The sequence below is a fragment of the Athene cunicularia genome (assembly GCF_003259725.1).
Source record: "Athene cunicularia isolate RWA chromosome 4 unlocalized genomic scaffold, athCun1 chr4_part3, whole genome shotgun sequence".
Classification (NCBI taxonomy): domain Eukaryota; kingdom Metazoa; phylum Chordata; class Aves; order Strigiformes; family Strigidae; genus Athene; species Athene cunicularia.
In genome coordinates, this window is record NW_020799100.1 from 12,244,290 (window position 1) to 12,265,520 (window position 21,231).

At 61.7% G+C, this 21,231-nt stretch overlaps 1 protein-coding gene across 2 annotated transcripts; it reads right to left on the bottom strand.

The window, feature by feature from the left end:
- Positions 1-531: 531 nt before the first annotated feature.
- On the bottom strand, positions 532-17,705 carry NHSL2 (NHS like 2). 2 transcript variants are annotated; one of them, XM_026848786.1, is made up of 8 exons: positions 17,599-17,705; positions 10,166-10,318; positions 9,170-9,306; positions 8,820-9,024; positions 7,765-7,896; positions 4,227-6,428; positions 3,989-4,121; positions 532-3,532 (listed from the first exon to the last, which is right to left on the bottom strand). In XM_026848786.1, the coding sequence occupies exons 1-8, from the start codon at positions 17,639-17,641 to the stop codon at positions 3,220-3,222; spliced, it is 3,318 nt and encodes a 1,105-aa protein (XP_026704587.1). In that variant the 5' UTR covers positions 17,642-17,705; the 3' UTR covers positions 532-3,219. The 2 variants fall into 2 exon arrangements, with proteins under 2 accessions (XP_026704587.1, XP_026704588.1); XM_026848787.1 differs by lacking the exon at positions 7,765-7,896.
- Between the last annotated feature and the right edge of the window lie 3,526 nt (positions 17,706-21,231).

Consider the following 21,231-nt stretch of genomic DNA (forward strand, 5'->3'; position numbering starts at 1 on the left):
TGTGTATAAGAGACAGGGGCTGTCCCCCGCGCCCACCCAGCACCCCGGGCTGTTCCCCGACGCCCAGGGCTATTCCTGGCACCCACCCTACCTGCCCCCAGATTGGTCCCCAGCCCCGACTGCCCTTAGCACACGTGCTGAGTCTGTCCCCAGCACCCACCCGGCAGCCTGGGCCTACTCCAGCAATCCCCTGGGCTGTCCCAAGCACACATCCCACCTGCCCCCAGGACTCCCAAGTCCATCCCCAGACCCCCATGCCATCCCCAGCACCCATGCTGGACTGTCCCCAACACCCTGCTGTGTCCCTGTGCTCACCCAGAGCCCTTGGGGACACACGAGTCTGTGGCAGACACTGCCAGAGGCTGTGGTGGATGGGGCCGTTTGGGCCCCATGCTTGCCAACATCCCCTTGAGTCACCCGAGGGGTGTCAGGGGGTGCCTGTCGCCCCTTCCACAGCACCCTTCCCCAGGACTCTGGTCGCCCTTGGCAGCCGCAAAAACCAGCACGCACAGGCAGCCGTCAGCAGGGAGCAGTTTACCAAGCTGGCGAGATTAAAAAGTACAACATTCAGAAGTACGCACCATGGCGGGCCGGCCCCCACCCTGCGGGACCAGGGGTTGCACCGCTGGCCGGCCTCTCCCTTAGGACCGCGAGCTGCGTTTTCCACAGCCAAGCAGCTGCGGAAATGGTTCTGCATCCACAGCTGGAGGGAGGAGGAAGCAAGTGGCTAGGGAACTGGCACCAGTAAGAACCCATTCCTCTGGCCAGGGAAATGAGGATCTCCATCCCATGTCCTGACCCCTGGCTCAGCAGCCAGGATGCACCCTGGACCTCCTATACATTTCTTATCCAGTAGCAGACGACCACTTTCCCTGCCAGTGGTGCTGGGTTTTTGCAGAGGTGCCCCTGCTCCGTGCTTGTCCCCAGCCCACTTTGCGGCTGCCATCCCCTAGCCGCCACCTCCGCCACCACATTTCCTGAGCAGTCATGTGCAAAATGTACCAGTCCCCAGAGCTCCCCTCTCCCGTCCCCAGGGCCCCATCCCTGCCATGCCAGCACCCTGCTGCCAGACCTGGGAGCAGCAGGAGAGCTGGGTGCTGTGGGATGGAGATGAAGCATGGAAATCTGTTAGAGCTTTTTTTCTTTTTTTTCTTTTTTTCCTGAGTTTCTCAGCCTGGATCTTAATTACAGGCTTAAATCTGCAACCCCGGGAGAGGGAAGGGAGCAATGTGCAAGTAGGAGGGAGGGGAGGGGGAACCAACCGCAGGGAGCGCAGAGCCTCTTTTAGGGTGAAATCCAGCATGGGTGTGTGGATGGGGAGGAGTTTGCAGAGGGCTGTGCTTCCTGGGGGTGGGCAGAGACCCCCCCAGACCAGCTCTGGCCTCTTGGAAGAGCAGCTGTAGTGCTGCCATGGTATCTTCCTTTCCTCACTGCTGCCCAGACCCAGCTGCATCACTCTCCCACGCACAGGAGGGCTGTGGCATGCCAGAGTTTGCAGAAATGTATCAAGATTAATAAAGCAGAAATTTTTCTAAACCCTGTTTCTTTGTCAGCCGCCCTTTCTCTCTTGCTACGAGCACACAGCCATGCTCGTGCTCTGAGCTGGGGCTGGCATTCCCTCTCATTCCTGCCCTCCTCCCAAGCTCTGCCCCGACCCCAGCAGCTGTCCCTGCCCCGCTGCCCCTCACCGTGGCCTCTGTCACTGACAGCTGGGGCTCCCACGCTGGAGCCAAGCCAGGAAGCAGCAGCTGGGGGTGAGGGGGGTGAATCCCACCCTGTGCCTTCCGTTGTGCCCCGGGTGAGGGCTGGCAGCCCAGCCAGGGGGATATGAAAACCACCCCTTTGGCAGGGCTGGGCAATGTGGCTGTGCCAGTGCTGCATCTCCCCGTGCCACTGCAGCACGTGCTGCCTCCTCCCAGGCTCACACTGCTCAGGGCCCGCTGCACACCTTGGCAGCGTGTCCTGGCCCACGGGAGACTCCGGGGAACACAGTCTGGGGACCTGCGTGTGCCAGGGGGACGGTGGTACTGCCAGCAGTGGTCTCTGGACAGCAACAGGGTGCAGCCCCTGCTTTGCCCATGGCACTGGCACGCATCCTGCTCGGCCCCGCACAGCTCCCCTGCAGCCGGCAGGCACAGCTGGAGCAGTGGTAACCCCAAGAGGGACCCCAGGAGTCACCTGGGAGGTGGCTCAGGTGACCTCTGGCTGGGTTTGGCCAACAGTTCGGTGGAAACCCAGGACCTCCAGCAGCTAATGTGGCAGATGTTTGCAGGCAATGCTACTGCAGGGTACTTTGGTGTGATCCAAGAGGCAGAGCTGGGGAAGGGCATCCCCAGGCAGCGCTAGCTTGCCACAGCCCTTCCTTCCCACGGCGGCAGGGCCACCCACACCCAACATCACCTGAAGTCAACAGCTGGTGCAGGACCCAGCAAGGAGCAGGGAGGCTGGCGGGGAGCAGGGAGGCTTGTGAGGCTCCCCAGGGCTGGTGGCAGAGGTGACCCTGGGGTTTGATTTTGGACCAAGAGCTGAGGAGCTCTGAAATGCAGCATTTTGGGGGCTTTGGAGGGGCTGGGTTTTGGCTTGAGGTCATCGCGCTGGCTGTGGACGGTGGGGTGCCTGTTCCCCGTGCGACAAGGAGGATGCTCGGGATGACAAGGGGGAACCGCTTGTGGCTCTTCCAAAGCAACCTCAATTTCAGCTGGCCCCCTTATGTCTTCCCAAAGTACATCTCCATGTATCCAGCCGAACTCAAACCCGTGATCTTTGCCTGGGAAACTCAAGGTACAATGTCAAATGAAAGAGAATAAAACATCATCACCACGTGTGCATTAGAAAAGCCATTTAAAGTACCACATGCCGAAGTGACCAAACAGTTTCAAGCTAGCTTCGCTGTGGGCACTGAGCGACACCGGGGGCTGCAGTCCTGCTCCACTTCCTGAGCAGACGCCTTCGGTCCTGGGAGCTGGCTCAGCCGGGGACGATCCTAGCCACAGTGCCATCTTTTTCCTCTTGGAAAGGGCCCAGCTCCTCCAGAGACATGGGGGCTTGGGCTCCAAATGCAGCCTCTCCACCAGCGGCTCTCCAAGGAAGAAACAAAAGCAGAAGAAAACCCCTGGCGGGACACATGGACTCACCCGGGTAGCCAGGACACCCCTTCCACAGCAATATTCCTTCTGCAGCCATCTCCAGCCCTTCATGGCCAGAAGGGACCATACAAGATTAGGGCTGGCTTTTGGGACTGTTTGCACCGTCAAGCTCAGGGGCAAATTCCATCATGACCCTCCGAGCCAGTGGATTTGTGGTCTTGAGCAGTTCAGCAGCAGATGGCCGAGTACCGGGGCTGGTTTTGCTGCCCTTCTTCTGGAGCAGGGCTTTAAAGTCTTCATTCCTGCTGGAGGACTTCCCGGTGCTGCCTGCTGCTGCTGGAGAATCGCTGGTTGGGGAGCCTGAAGTCTTTACAGGCGAGTGGGAGTTGGGCCGGCTGCCAAAGGTGTCACCAGGCTCTTTCCGCCCCAAGACCTTCCTCTTCGACCTAGGCACCAAAGAGACATGTGGTGAGAGCAGCCTCAGGCGGGAGCTGCCGCTGCTCTGGATGGGGTGAGGTCCTACAGCAAGCGGCATGATGCCTGCCTGGCTGTGGCTCTGCCCACTCCATTGGGGAAAGAAGACAACCCATGTGTGGCAGGCGATGCACCCCTAGCTGATGGTAAACACTCTCCAGGCAGCTAGGTCTGACTTGCCACAAAGGCTGATGGAGTAGTGGACACCCCCCCTGCAAGCTGGTGACCCAGCCTGGCCACAGACGGCATGCTAAACTCTGAAGTGCTTGAGACAGCAACAGCCAGGTGGTCCCTAAGTGCGAGCATTGGTCCTGGTGTGGAAAATTTAAGGTGGTGTGGTGGGAGGAAAACTGCTTGGCCCTGTGACTGTGGCAGGATGCAGCAGGGATGGGGGGCTGTGCCCACCCAGTGCCATGCACCAGCCTTACCTGTGGATCACAGTGAAGAGATCCTCCGTGGTGCAGGATGTCACGAACACATCGTCGTCCTCCTCTGCGATGGAGTCAGCCGTCTTGTCGCTGACGAAGCTTTTTTCCTCTGTGCCAGCCTCCCCTGAGCTGCCTGTAGGCAGGGAGAAGGCGGCAGCTGTGAAATGTCCTGTGTGGGCATGGCGGCACCCCCCTGTCCCTGGGGTGAAACCCATCATAGGATTGGGGAGACCCTCACCTTGCTCTGAGGAGTGGTCACTGGCTTGTGCTGTGCCCAGGGCCTCTGGGGATGGTGGCTCCTCAACGTCGGGGTCGCAGCAGGTAGGGTCAGTGTCCAGCGTGATGATGGGGCTGGGGGTGGGTGGCTGGTCCCCCATGCCAGCTCCCAGATGTGCCGGGGTTGGGGCGAGCGGCAGGTAGAGCACGCTGGGTTTTTTGGGCACTGGCGGCGGCACCTTGGCCTTCCTCCGCTCCCCCTCGCTGGCACCACTCCACTCTGGCCGTGGCTCATCCTCCAGGCTGCCCTGCGAGAGCCGCCGGGGTCCTGCCGGGGTCAGGGGCAAGGGGGAGTCCCCCGGGCTCCTCCTCCACTCCCCTTTCCGCAGCACCACAAAGCCATCCTGAGGCAGCCCCTTCTCCTTGGTGGCAGCGCCTGGTGGGGATGTGGGTGACAGGGGACCCTCCTCCCGCAGAGGTGGGGGCTTGGGCAGGATGATCGGGGGCCGCTTGGCCAGTGGCGGCTTCTCTGCCACAGGTGGCTTCACCTTCCTCTCTGGCCCCAGGCAGGGACCGTGCGACAGCTCCTCAGCGTGATCTGGTCCATCAGCATTGTCCTCTGGCTCCGAGCGGCTGATGGAGCGGAGGCGGACGGAGCGCAGGTCGGACTGTGTGACCACCGGCATGATGGGTGTGATGGGGCTGGTCTTCTGGGCCAGCTTGATGCCAAAGGTGGAGTCGGAGTGGTGCCGGCTGACCTTCGTCTTCCCTTTCAGGGAGATTTTCAGCCCTGAGAGGTCGAGGTGGGCGGGTGGCATGAGCGGCAGGTCGAAGGACAGCCTGGACTTGGGGCTCCTCTCCATGGGGGATGTGGGGGGCAGTGAGGACTTCCTCTCAGGGACAAGTGGCCTCACCCGCACCTGGTGCGGGGAGTGCCCAAGGATGGCAGAGGTGGGGACGGTGGGCGTTGGGGTTTCCGACTGGCTGGAGTACCCGCTGGATGGGGACATCAGCCCAGTGGGCCTGCCTGGGGAGGAGGTCTTGAGGTCTGCCTCGGCGGAGAGCTGGGAAGGCGTCGTGGCCCTGGAGATGGAGGGGGATGTGAGGGACTCAGAGCTGCCCCGTGCCTTGGTGCATTCGATGGCTGTGGTCCCTGTGGCTGTGCTTGAGCTGGAGAGGGACCGGTAGGGATCGCTGGCCTTCCAGTCCGTGAGATGCCACTGGTGGGGAGTAGCTGTGCCGTCGGGCTCCCTCCCCACGCTCCCCTGGGGTTCGGCATGCACCAGCCGGTGTCCCTGGGGCTCCGGTGGGATGCACAGGCTCTTGGGTCGCTGATCCTTGGGCAGTGGTGAGCTGGGCCCCGCGGTGGCATCCTGCCCCTCTTTAATCAGAGAGACGCTGCGTGTGGGTGGCGAGGGCTTCTTCTTCGCCTTCTTGAGGGAGATGCTCTTGGAGCGCCGCCGCCGCTGGCCCTCCGGCTCCAGCCCCAGGGAAATGTTGTCAGTGCTGGTGCTGCCCTCAGAGCTGGCGCTGGGGTAGCCCAGGGCGTAGTTGGCACTGCCCCGCCGAGTCTCAGCGTACGCAATGTCCACCGAGCAGAGGGAGCCCGAGTCAGTGGGCACTGACAGCGACCGCTCGCGGAACCGGCACCCTGCCCGCTCCACCTCCAGCCGTGCTGGCTCCACAGCTGGCTCCGGCTCCTCTTGGCCTCCTGGCAAGAAGTTCACCTTGGCTTCTCGGCCCTCACACCTCTGGCCACCCCCGGAGGTGGAGGGGGACTCAGGCACTGTGCTGGAAAAGGAGCCAGGCCCGTTGCTGCCTGCACGCTCCTCTGTGGCAATGAAGAAGGAGGCAGCGGGTGAGCCTGGGCTGGGTGATGGGATGGAGCCGCCTGGAGAGGCACAGGGGGGCCCCTTGCCCTGGCTGGTGGTGGGGCTGGAGGGGCTCCCGTAGCCCAGGGTACTCCAGGATGGGGAGAAGTGGGTGCCCTGCGGCCCGTTGCAAGCACTGGTGCAGGGGGTGGCCGCACTGTCCATGGTGGCGGGTGGCTGGCAGCAGCGGGCACCGAGGTCACTGAAGGTCTTCCTCAGTGGGGCAGAGAGGGGCTGGTGGGGACTGATCTCCTGGGGTGTCTTCCCCCCACTTGTGGCCTCAGGCACGAAGCTGCAGGAGAGGGACTCAGCAATGGGCACACGTGTGTTGAGTGTGGGGCCGTTGGCACTGCCTGCAAGGAGAGACAGCCTGGGTGAGCATCGTCCTGCTTCACTCTCTACCAGCAGGTTGGCGGCACGGTCCTGCTCCGTGTGCCGTGGGGCCAGGACTGGTCCCACCCTGTGGCTGATCTCTGGGACTGCACTTCTGCCCAGGCATCAAACATGCCCAGGCAGACTGGAGGGCACAGGTTGACAACCTCTCTTACCAGATGCTCTCCTACCCCCTGTATTGGCGTGGCTGTAACCCAACCGGGGACAGTTCCCAGCCTGTGTCAACCCTTGAGTCTGGGATCTGTTGGCTGGGATGTGCCATGGACAACTTAGCAGCCATGGCAGGAGTGAGAACATTGGCTCCATGGTCACCAAAGTGCTGTCCCATGGTGGGGACAAAGATGGGGACCAGGAAGTGCAGAGCAAGGCATTGCCACCTGGTTTGTGGAGGGACACGATGGCTCACAGTGCCACCTCATCTCAGAACTGCTTGGATAGCGAAGCACCCGGGGGTCCCACTCAGGGCACACCCAGCAGACCAGGATGCTCAAGGTTGCAGTGGGTTGAGGTCTGACCATGTCCAAGGGAGGAGCCATCATAACCTTTCGTCCTTGTTTTATCACTGTCATGGGGAAAAACCTTCCTCCTACCCAGTGACAACTCCCCCTGGTGCAAGCTGGTGCCATGGCTTCTCCTCCTCCTGGCCCTACCTGCCTCTGAGAAAGAGGCTGGCTCTGGTTTCTCTACACCTTCCATAGGGGACAGCATGACAAAGCCCTTGAGCTGGGATGTCTGCTGTCCCCACAGGGTCCAACACCAGTCTGTGGCCATGCTGGGAGTGCTGCAGGGACCCTCAGCCACACAAGTGCCCTCAGCATGCCAGCATAGGCCAGCTCACCAGCCCCAGCAAAGACCCAGGCAGGGTGTGTGTCCCACAGCCCTGGCACCCTGAGGGAGGTCTGCCCACCTCTGGGAAGGGTGGGCACAGGGCAGGAGCTGCTGGAGTTGAGGCTGGGTGATTCCCATCACTAGGAGAAATTTTGGTGGCCTTCCTGTCCCGTAAGTGTGCAGGACCCTGACCTGGGGTGAAGGGGCTGTCCCCAATGCCCTGCCAGCCCCAGGGCCAGCCCAGAATCACCAGCGTGCCCAGCACCTTGGTGTCTCAGGAGGGAGCAGAGCCAGCACAGTGGCCTTTACCTCCCCAAGGCTGGGGCATCCCCGGGGAGCCCATCTGTGCCCAGGCTGGCTACCAGCCCCCAGGGTGGCTCTGCCCACTGTCAGTGCAGCTCTGGTGGGTGCCAGCCCTGCCCAGGTGCTGCTGGAGCATGAAAGTGGCTGCGCAGTTCTTGCCGTCACCTTGGTCTCGCAGGGACAGGTTAGGGAATCCGATAATGGTCCGTCTACGCCGCAGGGTGGACTTGGGGTTCATCGCGGTCTCTGTGTTAAACAGGGAGTGACGAGCACTCGCGTGCCTAGCAAAGTGCTGCCCTGTAGCCAAAACAAACAGGCTGTACGCAGCAGTGGCAGGAGGGGCTGCCGGAGTGGGGGCTCATCCCCCCTCCATCACCGCGTGTCCCCCAGCTTGAGATGCTGACTGCAGGCAGGAGCATGGGATGGCATAGGGTGGTGAGCCACGTGGGGTGAGCCCCTGGGGAGATGGAGGCACAGCGGGTGCTGCCAGCCAGTGGGAGGACGGAGATGCTGCAGATGGAGGTGGGATGCATGGGAAGCCACAGAGACTGGCCCGGCTCTGCGTGACAGGCTCTGGTTGGTGCTGGTGAGGCTGGACCCTGCACCACTGGCCTTCATCATTAATGAGTCCAGCAGTGCTGAGCCACACTGGGGACACGGACATGAGGAACAGTGGGGCAGGGGTCCTGGAACACCTCTCTGTTGTGGAGAGAAAGGGCGGAAAGACATCTTTGGCCTTCAGAAGGTGCACCTTGCTCAGCTGCTGTCCCCAGACTGACCTGGGGGCAGAGTGAGGCACTTGGGTCTGCAAGGACTGGGCAGGATCGCACTGCTGGGAGATGCAGCCCCAACAGGATGGATGGACGGATGGGCAGACAGGTGAGACACGCTGGCCACAGAGAGCACAGCAAGAGCCAAGGTGACAACAAAACCGGCTGGCTGGGCAGCACAGTGGAAACAAGAAACTGGATGGCGGTGTGGCCAATGGACCAGACACACAAAGTTGCAGATGGCAGGAGAGATGGCCGGGAATGACAGATGCCAGCTGTCCCCTGCTCTGCCCCCAGTGCCTGCCTGGCCCACAGGGACACAGGCTCACAGCCCCAGCCCTGCCTCCCACCACCCTGCACCCCATATCCTGCCCACAGTGCCAGCTTGGTGCTGGGGTTGCCTCTCGCGCCTCTCCCCGCCAGTGTTGTGCTGTGGAGGTGCTGCCCTACCCGAGACATTGATGGGGACGATGTTGGTTTGGATGGAGCAGGACTGGTGCCACTGCTTCTCCTCCACGGTGGGCAGGGGGAAGGCCCTGGTCCAGGCTGGCTGCTTGTCGGGGCTGGTGGGGAGGCTCAGGGAGGTGTCGGGCAGCCGAGCACCGAGTGCAGTTGTGCCAGCAGTCTCCTCTTCGGTTGCTCGCCGGCTTGGGGGCTGTGGAGGAAAAGGCACGTGACCCACCAAAGGGTATGACACAAATAGCTCCATCCCAGCCCTTCTGCCCAACTGCCCGTGCCAATCCCTCTTCTCTGGGCGATGTTGGGGCTGTACTGCCCTGCCCTGCTGCCCCGGCACTCACCATAAGCACAAACTCAAGGCGCTTAGCAGGCGGGGGTCGCGGCGACGGCTCAGGGGGAGTGTCGGGGGGCAGGTGGCCGGTGGCACGGAAGGTCTGCCCGGTGACCCTGCTCTCGGTGTACTGCTCCTCATACTCCTCTGCAAGAGAAACGGCACCTGGGACCCTGCTCCAGCCACCGGCTGGGGGTGAGAGCTTTGCTCCCAGGGCAGGAGGAGGGCTGGCCCCAGCTGGCTGTTCCTGGCTAGCTGTCCCCGGGCTGGCTGGCTGTCCCTGCTCAACACAGGCAGCTCAGGAGAGGTGGGGAAGGGGGACGTCACGGAGGAATGCTAGGGCTGGGGGGGAGCTGAGGCAGTGCTGAGACCCCAGCAGCCCGCCCTGCTCCTCCCAGGGGGGCTGCCTGGGAATGCAGTGGGTCCTGCCGGGGACAGCCAGGAGGGAACTCAGTGTCTCCCCATCCTGTAATTGTTGAGCTAATTAATGCCGGTCGTTATGGTCTGGCGGAAACCAGGTCTGCTCAGGCTGACTTAATGAGATTACAAGCTGGGGGAAGGCTGGGCTGCTGATCTAATCGATGCCTGCAAAGCATCCGAGCCGAGGCCGCGTGATGGCTTGGTTAAGAAATTGGAAGCAAACAAAATCAACAGCCACACTGATCCAGTTAGATAGATCAGATCAGCAGCTGGGTCTCTGAGGCCCTTTTGGCCAGAACTGCACCACGGTGGGGCTGGAGGGCGTCCAGAAGCCCCAGCGACTGGTCTTGGCCCCAGTTGCTTTGCTGCTTGCAGCAGTGACTTGGGAGCAGAGATTGGAGGGGGTCTGCTAGAGGCTGGGACCCCCTAGGGACCCAACTTCTACAGCTTGGCAAGGTCTGAGGAGTGGCTCGGACACATGCACATGGAGATGACCTTGCTGTTTGCATGGCAGTCGTGTACCCAGGGAAGCACCCATCCCTGCCACGCTCACCCACCCTGCCGCTGGCCCCTCTTGCTCCGCTACCTTGCAGCAAGCTCTGGAGGTTGAGCTGGGCCTCCTGGTGCAGCTGCTCCATGCCCGGCGGGCGCCCAGATGCCAGGAAGACGTTCACTGGCTGCTGCCATGACAGCTTGGTGTGGGCGGCTTTCTTGTTCTCGAGGTCCAGGTTAGAGGTGGCTGCAAGCAGGAGGGAGCAGGGTGAGAAGGTGGAGGGCAGGCCGTTTCCCTGTGAGCACTGCCGCAGGCTGCCAAGCTGACACCGCACCGGTGCAGCACGCTCATCCTGTCCTAGGGCTCTCCAGGAATGCAGCGACTGGGATATGTGTCCCATCCCAGAAAAGCCACCCCTGCAGGCTGCTGCTGGGTGGGACCAGACCCCATCACTGCCACTGCTGCTGCTCTGGGGGATGGACACTGCCCCCGCAGGCTGCCAGAACAAGTCAGAAAGGAAGCAGGGGGAAATTGGGGAAGGAAGCAAGCCCTGTTGCCCTGGGTGACTGCTCGGCTGCTCCTGGGTGCAGGAAAAGCCGCATGCTCCAGTGAAGCAACCTCCTGGCCACAGAAGAGCAGAAGTTGCAACTGAAAATGAGGGAGCGAAGGGAACACAGCGCCTTTCATCACACTGGTTTCAGCCTGCTCAGCGAGGTTAACATGCCCTGCCCTGGCGGTGGACACCCTGCAAAGGTCTCCTGGAAAGGAAACCTCTGCAGGGATGGGCCAGGCACTTGGCTAGACCCTCTGAAACACCCACACGTACAGGAAAGTGCCTGGGAGAAGGATGTGGGCTCACCAGGGAGCTGGACATGCTGGGAGCTGAGCAGTGCTCTGGCAACAGGCTTTGCCATGGGCATCCCTGCAGCACCGGGACCTCCACTCCGGAGCTGCGCCAGGCCCGAGCAGATATGGGTTTCCTACCCCATGCAGTTTTGCACTGGAGCCATGGGAGTGCTGCCGCTGGCACGCTGCCTGCTGAGGGCATCCAAGCCCTGACCTGGGCAGTGAAGGCAGATAGCAGGTTTGTGAGCTTTAAATGGGGCTCATGGATGACCAGGGTCTCACCCCTGGAAACTTAGGGCTAATCCTTCTCCAGCTGCCCCTGGTGTGGGCAGAGGGATGGCTGCTGTTGGCACTGGTTGCCGCACAAGGTCCTATGCCCCAGTGTCACCCACCAGGCTTGTATCACCCCCAGGGACCAGGGACTTCACCCTGTCTAGTAGCTGGGACGTTGCACCTCATCAGCCAGCACTGATTCATCCACCTGGCCAGGTGGATGAACATCCCAAGTCTGACTCACATTTTGCAGGAAAGAGCAGCAAGCAAAGGGTGACAGGGGCCGAGGACTTTCTGAGGACAATGGGGGTGCAGGCAGGCTCTGCCTGCATGCCCAGCCCCATCCCCATCAGTCGAGGCACTCCCATTACCAGCATGACAAACACTTCCCCTCTGCCACCCGCAGCATGTGGGGCTGTGGGGTGCCCGTCCCCAGCAAGCACGCCACTGCCCCAGCTGCCATCACACAGCCACCTCTGGCCACAGCACCCTGCTTCATGCCAGACCCCAGACGAGGTAGCTCCAGCAATCCCACTTGCCTGGGTGAAGGGTAACGGCCCCAAAATGTGGCCAGGTTCCTCAGCACAAGCCATGTCCCCCACCGTGTGTCCCCCCCCAGTGCCCCAGCTCACCCAGCACTGCACCCTGAGCATCACCCTGTTGCCCGTGGGTGCCATCCTGCCTGTGGGTGCTGTCCTGCCCACCCTTCCCCCCAGCTCCCGCTGATCGAGCAGCAGAGCCTGCACAACGCCCAGCACCCGAAAGCAAGGTGCCACGTCCCTAGCCTAGTTACTTTTATAATTTGTGTTACCATAACGACGTGCCTTAACACCAGGCTTTTTTTTTTTTCCCCCTTTCTCCTTTAAATAATTTGACTCGTTTCCATATCAACCAAGAGGTGTCTGGGCGTGTGTGTGTGTGTAAACCCCGCTGAGGCTTTGCCCAGCTGCAGAGCCCCATGCCAGAGGGCTGGGCCATGCAGCCGGGGAAGCAGCCCCTTTTCTCATACAGGGATGAGGCTTTTCCTCCTCTCGCCTCCCAGTTTGGTGCCTGCCAGGTGGTGATGCCCGGAGGGGACAGGGGTCCTGGCAGAAGGAGCCCTGTGTCCTGGCCTCTGGCTCACCCCGTGTGCCCAGTTGACCCCTGAGGATGGGAGCCAGGAATGTGGCTGGGCAGGGGGGAGGGTCGGGGCATCTCCCTGCAAACCTGACCCACATGTTCACCTCTGCAGCCCCCAGCCCCCAACCCACTCTCTTTGGTGAGGTAGGGGATCTGCTGCTGCCCTGATTTCTGAGCACACCCCAAGGGCAGGTCCCACACCCTGGCTCGCTGCACCCTTCTGCCCAGCTCACACAGACCCAGCCTTCGGCCTTGGTGGGTGCCGATGTTCCTCGCCTTCTGCCCACATGTCTCCCAGCATCCATCCCCACCAACCCCTGCAGACCCTGCAGCAGCTACACAGTGTCCCCCCAGGACTTGGGGACACCCCCCAAAGCACAGCCCCTTGCTGCCCCCTCCCCACCTCCCCAAGCCGCCCTGTACTGGCATCCTCCTGTGGGGCAGCCCCCCACTGCCCTCCCCGGAGCCGCAGGACAGGAGCTTACCTCTGCAGCCTCAGCCCCACTGCTGGGGCACCCCCAGGCACCCACCCTGTGGGCTCCAACCACGAGGGCAAACCGCAGCACCGAAACCCGGGGCCGCCCAGAGGCAAAGCGGAAGCGTGTCCAGGCACCCGGCGAGGGGGGGCCCAGCACCCTGCCCTGCTCAGGCAGGCAAGAGAGGGCAGCGTGGCCAGCTACAGCTGGGCAAACGAGGAAAGGGCAGTGCGAAGTGGTCGGGGGGGGTCCCTGCCCTACAGCACTTTCCACCCCTTGCAGACACACTTGGTTGGGAACACAAGTGAGCCGGTGCTGTCCTGAGCTGGTGCAGGCAGCAGTGCCGGCATCGCTGAGGCGCTGGTGTAGCTGGTTTCATCATCCCAGCAGAAGCAGCAGCTGAGGAGGAGACGGCGTGGGAAAGAGTAGATGAGCAAAGCATCCCTCCACCGGCCCAGGCACCTCAAACCTGAGGGGCTGCACCATGCACTACCCTGCCAGCAAAAGTGAGCATCACACCCCAGTATTTTGGCTTTCGCTCCTCGGGAGCAGTCACTCGGGGTTTTTTGGACACAGCCCCGGCAGCCGCTCACGACCCAGCATCACACGGTGGCTCTGCGATCTGGTGTGAGGAGCCAGCAGCCTGGCCCACGGCAAGGGCCGATAAAGCGGCACTGTGGCCAGTGGTCCCAAGGGCTGGGATGTATTTGGAAGCAGCCTGGTGCAGGCTTGGTGCAAGAGCAGGTTTGGGGTGTCTGTGCAAGCTGCGGCTGCCACCCACATCTGTGGGGCTCAGGGTGCCCCAGTCGAGCCAAGTGCCCGGCAGGAACAGTGCAGCCGGAGCAGAGCCTGCTGCCCTTGGCGGTGACCCTCCTGCCAAGCTTATCAGTGACAGGCTCAAAATACAACATGCCTCTGAGGGGGCCCCCCACCCCATGGCAAATGCCTGTGGGAGGTGAAGGCTGTCCTGGGAGAGCAGAGCTGGAGAGCCAGCTCCATCCCAGACACCCCCAACATTCTTGACCTGAGCCTGGCCAGCCTTGCTGCCAGGGGGGAAATTGAGGCATGGCTGCTGGGGAGGCTCACCCCACAGGCAGCTGGCCTCAGCTTCCTGCTGGCCCCTCCCTGCCCTGAGGCTTGCAGAGGGGAGCAGGCAGCAGCCCCAGCTCTGCCTGCAGGCGGGCACAGGCAGGCATGGGCAGAGGTGTTAATGACAGGTGGCTGGAGTCCAGGACTGCCAGAGGCTGCTCCCCATGTGTCCCCAGGGGCTTTGTCCCCTCTCAGAGCTGCCGTGAGCTCTGCTCCTTGCCCTGGGGCTGGAAGCAAGGGCAGCATCTTGCTGGGATGGTCCCTGCTGGGCTGCCCCAGGCAGGGGTGCAAACCAGCACCATCAGCCACATCAGGTGCTGCTATCTCTGTGACAGCTTGCAGAGTCTTACTGAGCGCGAGCGAGTGTTCAGGCTTGGGACGCCACGGCCACTCCAAGTGTATGTGAACCAGGCTGAAACCAAGGGGAGCTTGCTCTAAGGGAAGCTGAGCTTCACTCTCTCTTGGGAGAAAAGTGTCCCTGCAAGACCCCCAGCCGCAGAGCACAGAATATGTGCCCTCCACGAGCATCTCCCCAAGTCACCCCCACTCCATGCCAGCAACCCTGTTTACCTACTGCCCAGGCATCCCGAATCCACAGGGAGATATTTGACAGAGCCATCAGGAGTTGTTTCAATTCAGGCCGAAGCTCCCGTGAGATGATGCCTCTTGCTCGAGCTCACCGCCAAACTTTTCCTCCTCAAGCTCGCTCCAAGCTCACAGGAAGCGCCGGCAATGCAGACGGTGCCGCTCGGCCCCTCGCTGCTGATGCAGAGGTACCACAGGAGTGATGTAACGGCAGCAGCAGGCGATGCACCATTAGCAGAGCAGCCATGGCAACGGGTATCGGCACAGCGGCAAGCCAGCCACCGCTGCCGGTCCTAGCACACCGGAGGATGAGGACTGCGAACTTGGAGGCTGAGACCGATCCCAACAGCAACCCAAATCCCGCCAGCAGGAGCCGATGCGCCGCAGTGGCGGCAACATATGCTGCCGGCTTCGAGCAAGCGCCCCGGCCCGCCACCGGCACTGCGACTGCTCGCTCCCAGCGCGTGCGGCTTGATGACATTCCCTGTGGTATGGAGCCAAAGCGCACGCTGCTCTGCGATGAGCGGAGAGGAAGAGAAAAGAGCAAACAGTGGGAGCTGGCAGTGGCTGCAGAAAGTGCCTCCTGTCCCAAGCTCACCCCCTGCTGAACTTGGACCCGCTGGCCCAGCTGCCCTGCTGGGATGCGGAGTGGCATCCACGTGCACGGCAGCTCCAGGGCGGGATGCTGCCCGGTCCGAACGACATCCCAAAGTGACACCCCACTAAATATCCACACGCTCAATGCCACAAGGGAGCAATGCTCACTGGGCAGACCTGTCCAACTTGCCACGCGCAGGCTGGAGCGTGCCCAAGATCATCCCTTGTTTGGGCAGCTGACGTACTGTGCCCTGTTCAAACCTGGACCCTCCCCGGGACATTGTCCCTCCGTTATACGTCTTGTGGGCACATGTCCGAGCCCTCAGTGAGGCAGGGCCATCCTTACAGACGTCTGACCTGCTGGTGGTTGAGGCTGGAGGGGCTGGAAGCTTTTTAGAGGGATGCCCATGCCAGGAACTCGGTGTTGCCCTGCACAGCATGTCTGCGTGTTCCTCCACAGGTGCCCAGCAGGATCGTGGGGCACTGAAGAATAACATCACCCTGCTACACCAAATCTGCCAGAGACTCTCAGGTCTTCTCACCTCCCTGTTTAAAATGCCATCAGCTGATTTTTATACTGACAGGAGATAACGGCACTGCAGAAGTTGCTGACAGGGGTGGTGGGTTTGGTAGCTGTGAGGGTCACTCAGTTCATGGGGAGAAGGCTGGATTATGTGAGATTTCTATTAAAATCACTAGCAGCAATACAGTCAATAACATCACCGTCCCTCAGTAGGGCTCAGAGTTAACAGTGTGCTAGGGCACTCTAACTGCTTGACCCTGTGATGAGATCCGGTAAAACACATAAAAGCCCTCTTTCTCCAGCCAGATCCCAACTGATCCATCACCTTTGCCTTATGCCTGGTGTAGGGCAGGACCAGAGGGGACACGTATGCTCCTCATGGATGGTGTCAACTGCGACCCCAGACAGACAAGCCGGGCTAGCTTCTGTGGTGGGGTGCCCTGCTGCAGTGGGAGCAAGGTGACAGGGGAAGAGCTGATGCTGGTCAAAATCCCCATGAGCTGTGGCACTGCTGGCTTGGTGACTGCCCTTGAGGCCGGTGCAGAGCCTGGCTGGCAGGTGGGGGCCACTGGTGAAAAGCTGTGCTGGGTACATTTGGCTCCGGCAATGTGAGCCAGGACCCTGTCAGGGAGTTTTGGGAGCCAGGGGAGGTGTGTGTGCTGTGGAGGGAACTTGGCCAGCAAGCCCGGCACAGGAGGAGCCCCGGCGCACCATCCGCTTGTGCTGTGGGGATGGGAACTGCCTGTGGCCACGCTCGCAGCAGGGCTTGGCCCAGTACTGCAGCCGGCCAAGGTGAACTCATGCTGCTGCTTGCCAAAGGGCTGAGAGCCACCGCTCCCGAGGATGGAGCAGAGCGCCGGTACCAGCGGCAGCTGCTCTGGGCTTGGCCACGGGTGCTCTCATCACCCTGCCTTTGCAATCCCAGATCCTGGCTCGACCCCAGTCCCTGCAGCAAGCCATCAGCCATGGTCGGCAGAATCAGGCTTCTCGGAGCCCTTCTCCCAGACCTGCTGTGGCTCCCTAGCAGCATGACTTCCTCCTCATATCACACCCCTTACTCTCACATGCTTCCCAGACAAGAAAACAGGCGCAAACCTTTCCCAAGGGCCTCAGGAAACCCAGCGCAGCAACCTGCCAGCCCCAGCCCCAGCCGGTCCTTGGCACCCCAGCACAGCATCACCACACACCGTGGCCAAGGGCACACCTAGGCCCAGGGTGGCCAAGGCCAGCTGCCCGAGGGCTTTCCCCCGGTGATGTCCCCAGCCTGGCCTGGACTGTTTGGTGGTGCATGGATGCCTGGGGCAGCGCTCCCAGGCGCACGGGCTGCCCGTGCTGGAGAGGCTGCAGCCCCTCGCTGGGCAGGGGTGCTTCCAGGAAAGCACCATTTCCCCTGTGCCCGGCTGGTTTTACACTCCGCGGGGCCGGGACAATGTGAGGAAGTTGCCTGTGAGGGGAACGCAGCCAGGCCCCAGGACAAAGGGGCCTGAGACATGAAATCAGCCACAGCAGGAGCGATGGTGAGGGCAGCGAGAGCACCGAGAGCCCTGGATGGTTGCGATGTGGGCTAACCCACGGTCACACGGTCCCCATTCCTGCCACCACCAGCAAGCAAGAGCTGCCAGGAGGGTACAGCACCACAGGGCTGGGCACGATCCATCCCAGCAAGGCTCAATCCCAGCCTGAGGAATGGTTGGTGGGACACGCGTGCAGGGGATCTCTGTGCTTCTCTTGCTTTGTCACCCCAACAGGCTGGGGAATGGCAGCAAGGATTTAAAAGGGCAGGTGACACACCACAACTGAGGCCAGGCTGGGAAAGGTGGGACAAAACCCGCACTGCCACCCAACCCTGTGGCTATTGCACGGCCTCTGGAGACCAGTGTCTATACCCGACAGCTCACCCCAACCCGGGGTCTTGCCCTGCAGAGCGACCGGTGCCTGCAACTCCACCGCCCTCACTGCTCGCTCCTCCCCGAGAAGGCTGCCTTGCTGCCTCCCCCTGCCCGCCCTGCCTGCCTTACCTCCCCGGTGCCAGGGTGCCAGGAGCCATTCTGCCTTGGCCATGGCTGTGGGCGCAGGTGGGAGGGTGCTCACTCCTGCTGCCCGGGAGCTCTTGCTTCAAAAACAGGCTGAGAGAAGTGAGATTCCTCCGCCTTCCCCGCCCAGGGCCAGCTCCAGCACGGGAGGGGGGAGAGGAAGCGACCAGGAACTGGCTGTTTGAGTCAGCTCCACAGCCCATTGTCCCAGCCCCGGCCCCTCTTCCTTCCCTGCCACTGGCCCCGTGGAAGGATAGTGGAGGGGTTGTAGTTTTGCACAGCCCATCCCCCGTCCACCCAGCCTGGTGGGCTCACCCAGGGGTCTTACAGTTTGGGATGGAGGGGCTTGTCCCCATCCACCCCTGCTGCAGTGCCTGGAGATGGGGTCCTGGGGGCCATGGCAAAGACAGGCTGGGCTCCCCCTGGCTGAGCAGAGTCATGGAGCCAAAACATCCCCCGGCCATGGCTGGAGCAGCAACTGGCACCATCTGAAAGCCACAGGTGACTTGGGGGGACAGCAGCGCAGGCTGGCTCAGCCCCCCAGCAGAGCACAGCTGCTCCTGCATGCCTGAGCTGGAGCAGCTGTCAGCATCCTCATCTGGATATCAGTGCCCCAGAGCCTGCCACTGCCTCCTGGCTGGGTTGAACTGCCTTTTCCCCCCCAGCCTCCCAACACTTATTAGCCAAAAAATGTGGGGGGACTTTCTGAATTCACCTGACTCTGCCCTAGAAGCTGCAAGAGCCCCCAGATCTTCCTCTTGCTTTGGCTCCTTCCAAAAGCCTCCAGCAAAGGCTCCTCAGGGACCACTTTCCTAGCACCTCAGGGGGTTGTAAAGCTTAGCTTGCTTTTCCTGGAGGACGGAGGCCCCTGGGAGCCAGGACTGCAGCAAAGATGAGAATGCAGCCCCAAGCCCTGGTTTACTTCGGCAAGTACGTCTGGGGCTGTTGGGGCAGCGTGGGGAGGACGTGCTTTGCCAGGGGCTGGTACCATCCACCTCTGTGCCAGGCACCCTGCGACACCCACAGACCCAAATGGTGGGGTGCGTAATGGATGGCAGATACCAGCAGAGTTCATTTTCCTCCTGGCAACCCAGGCAGCACTTGCACATGGCTCTGACAGATGGGGGGAAACAAGGAGACCTGTCCCGACGGCTGGTGATTCTTCTGGGACCGCATCCCACAGTTAGAATACCAGCCGAGGACAAACGCAGTAACCGGAGAGCTGCCTCTCAGCCCCACCAGATGACTGGATGCAGAGACCTGCAAACTCATCACATTAGTTCCAGCAGCCTATGAGCATGCTGCCTTCTCCGACCAGCCCCTCCAAACACCACCACGCTCCCAAGCAAACAGCCTGGGTTCAGGAGCAGCCTGTTCGGCTCCTTCAATGCGCAAGAAAGGAGTGCAGGGGGATAACCCCCACCAGCGTTAGAGGAGCATCAAAGACGTATTGGCCAAGCAGGCAGAACTAAGGTTCGCACACCCCAGATTCATGCAGCCTCTCCCAGCCTGTCAGGACAGGAGGAAGGCTGGATTTTAATGATAAGGGATGCCTGTGTAAAGACCCCTCCACGCGCTGCCCTGTGCACGTAGTAGAAGAATGATCCTGCCAGAGATAAGCCAAGGAACCTCCTGGTACCGCAGGTCCCTGCCCTCCTCTCCCAGCCGGCGGGTGTCCCACCCTGCCAGCAATCCAGACCCACCGCAGGGCTGCTTCTTATCAAGTTTCAGCTCCCTCCCCTTGGCAGATAAGCTCCAGCCTGGACCCAACACCGCCTCTCCACAAGGAAGCCTGCGTGTAGCTGCTCAGGAATGCTCAAGCCATTGAGGTCCCAGCAGCCCCGAGCCTAAACGGCCTGGGACCATCCAAGTATTCACCCCAGCTTCGTGCCCAAGATGAGTTTTGCACTGTCCAGTGCCAAATCCCTTCCCTCCCTGCTCCCAGCAGCCAGGCACAGCTCTGCTGTCTCCTCAGGGAGACCAGGCACTGGGAGGAATATCTGCCAGAGATCTCCAGGCTGGCAGGGAGACATGTGCTGTGCCCGAGGACAGAGATGAACTAGCTTTGACGCAAAGGCTGGCCTTACAAACCCCCCTTGGGCCCTTCCCGGCAGCGCTGGGAAGGTGATATGCAGCTCCCAAGAATCTCTTTGATGATGCAGAAGCGCGATTAGCTCCTGTCTCCCTCCGAGCCGCACTGGACAGCAGCAAGGGCGGGAGAGGTAGGCAGGGAGCAGGTCAGCAGCCTGTGCCCTGCTCTGAGTCCAGCAGTCCAGCCACTGCCCACTGCCTGTGCTCCACGAGATGGAAGCCAAGGGTGATGTGCTGGGTACTGACCGGCACAACATCCTTCATCCCTCAGGACCCACCAGATCACATCCCTCCCGATCCCCTGTGCAACCCAAAGCTCTTTTGGCCCGTTTCAGTCCTTTGCAACAGTCGCTACAACAGCGGCTGCAAAATTAGACAGAGACAGGCTGTACTTCCACCCCCTCTGCCCGCTAATTATTAAGCTGTGACAGTCACTTGGGCTGTGACAATCACTCCCCATTTTCTTGCAGCTTCTAAGCAATTTTCCTGAGGTTTCTCCCAGGGCTGGCAGCTCCAGGCTGCTGCCCGCACTGCTGCGTCCCGGCTCTTGAGCCAGCGGCCAGGCAAAGGGCAGTGGGCATGGGAGCAGAGCCCGGCACACTGCGCCCCGGGCCACACGGGGAACAGACCTCAGACAGGGCCCTGAGCCAGGAGCCGTGGCAGACCCCAGCCTTCCCGGTCTTGTGGCATTTCCAGGAGCTGGGCTGGGTCGGGGAGGAGAGCCGGCATCCTGGGTGTCTGGAAAGGGTTGCTGAACTGCCTGGGCCAGACAGGTGGGGACAGAGGAGTGACTGGACAGGTCCTGCTTGTCCGTCCCAGCTTTTTCAGAGGGCACCTGCACTCGGCTGCCCGCTCCCATTTTAGAGTGAGCCCTCCGCTCTCCCTGCACCCCCCAAATGCCCCCCTGCAGATTTGCAGGGCTTTCTGCCTTCCTTAGATAATTTGTGGTACGAGGCCCCTCACAAACACCCACTACTTTCACGATCAGTGGGAGAAGGGAGCTTGGGGTGCGGGGGTTATGCAGGCAGAGTCCCTGCCTGGGCAGGACCCAGCTCGAGAGCCAGCAAGTGCAAGGGCCCCCCCGCACCTTGTGGCTGGTTCCCGCTGCCCGGAGATGGCTCCCTGCTGCCTGGGGATGGCTCCCCATCTTGCAGCTGGCTCCCCACTGCTCAGAGCTGGCTCCCCACTGCCCGGAGCTGGCTCCCCGCTGCCCAGGGCTGCCTCCCCACAGCTCGGGGATGGCTCCCCGTGGTTAGAGCTGGCTCCCTGCTGCACGGGGCTGGCTCCCCACAGCTCGGGGTGTGGGTCAGCACCTGTTCCACACACCGGAGGACAGCGGTGGGCCCCACCGCGAGCCCCGTCCCTCTCCGTCCCTGCCAGCGAGGCCAAACCTCAGCTGGAGGTGACCTCTCCCCGTGTCCTCCAAGCGACCCAAAGGGGCCGGGTAGCCTGGAAAGGGGAGGGGGGGTAACGGCAGAGGCCAAGCCTCCCCCTCCCCTGCTGCTGCGGCCGGCTCCATCCCGGCCC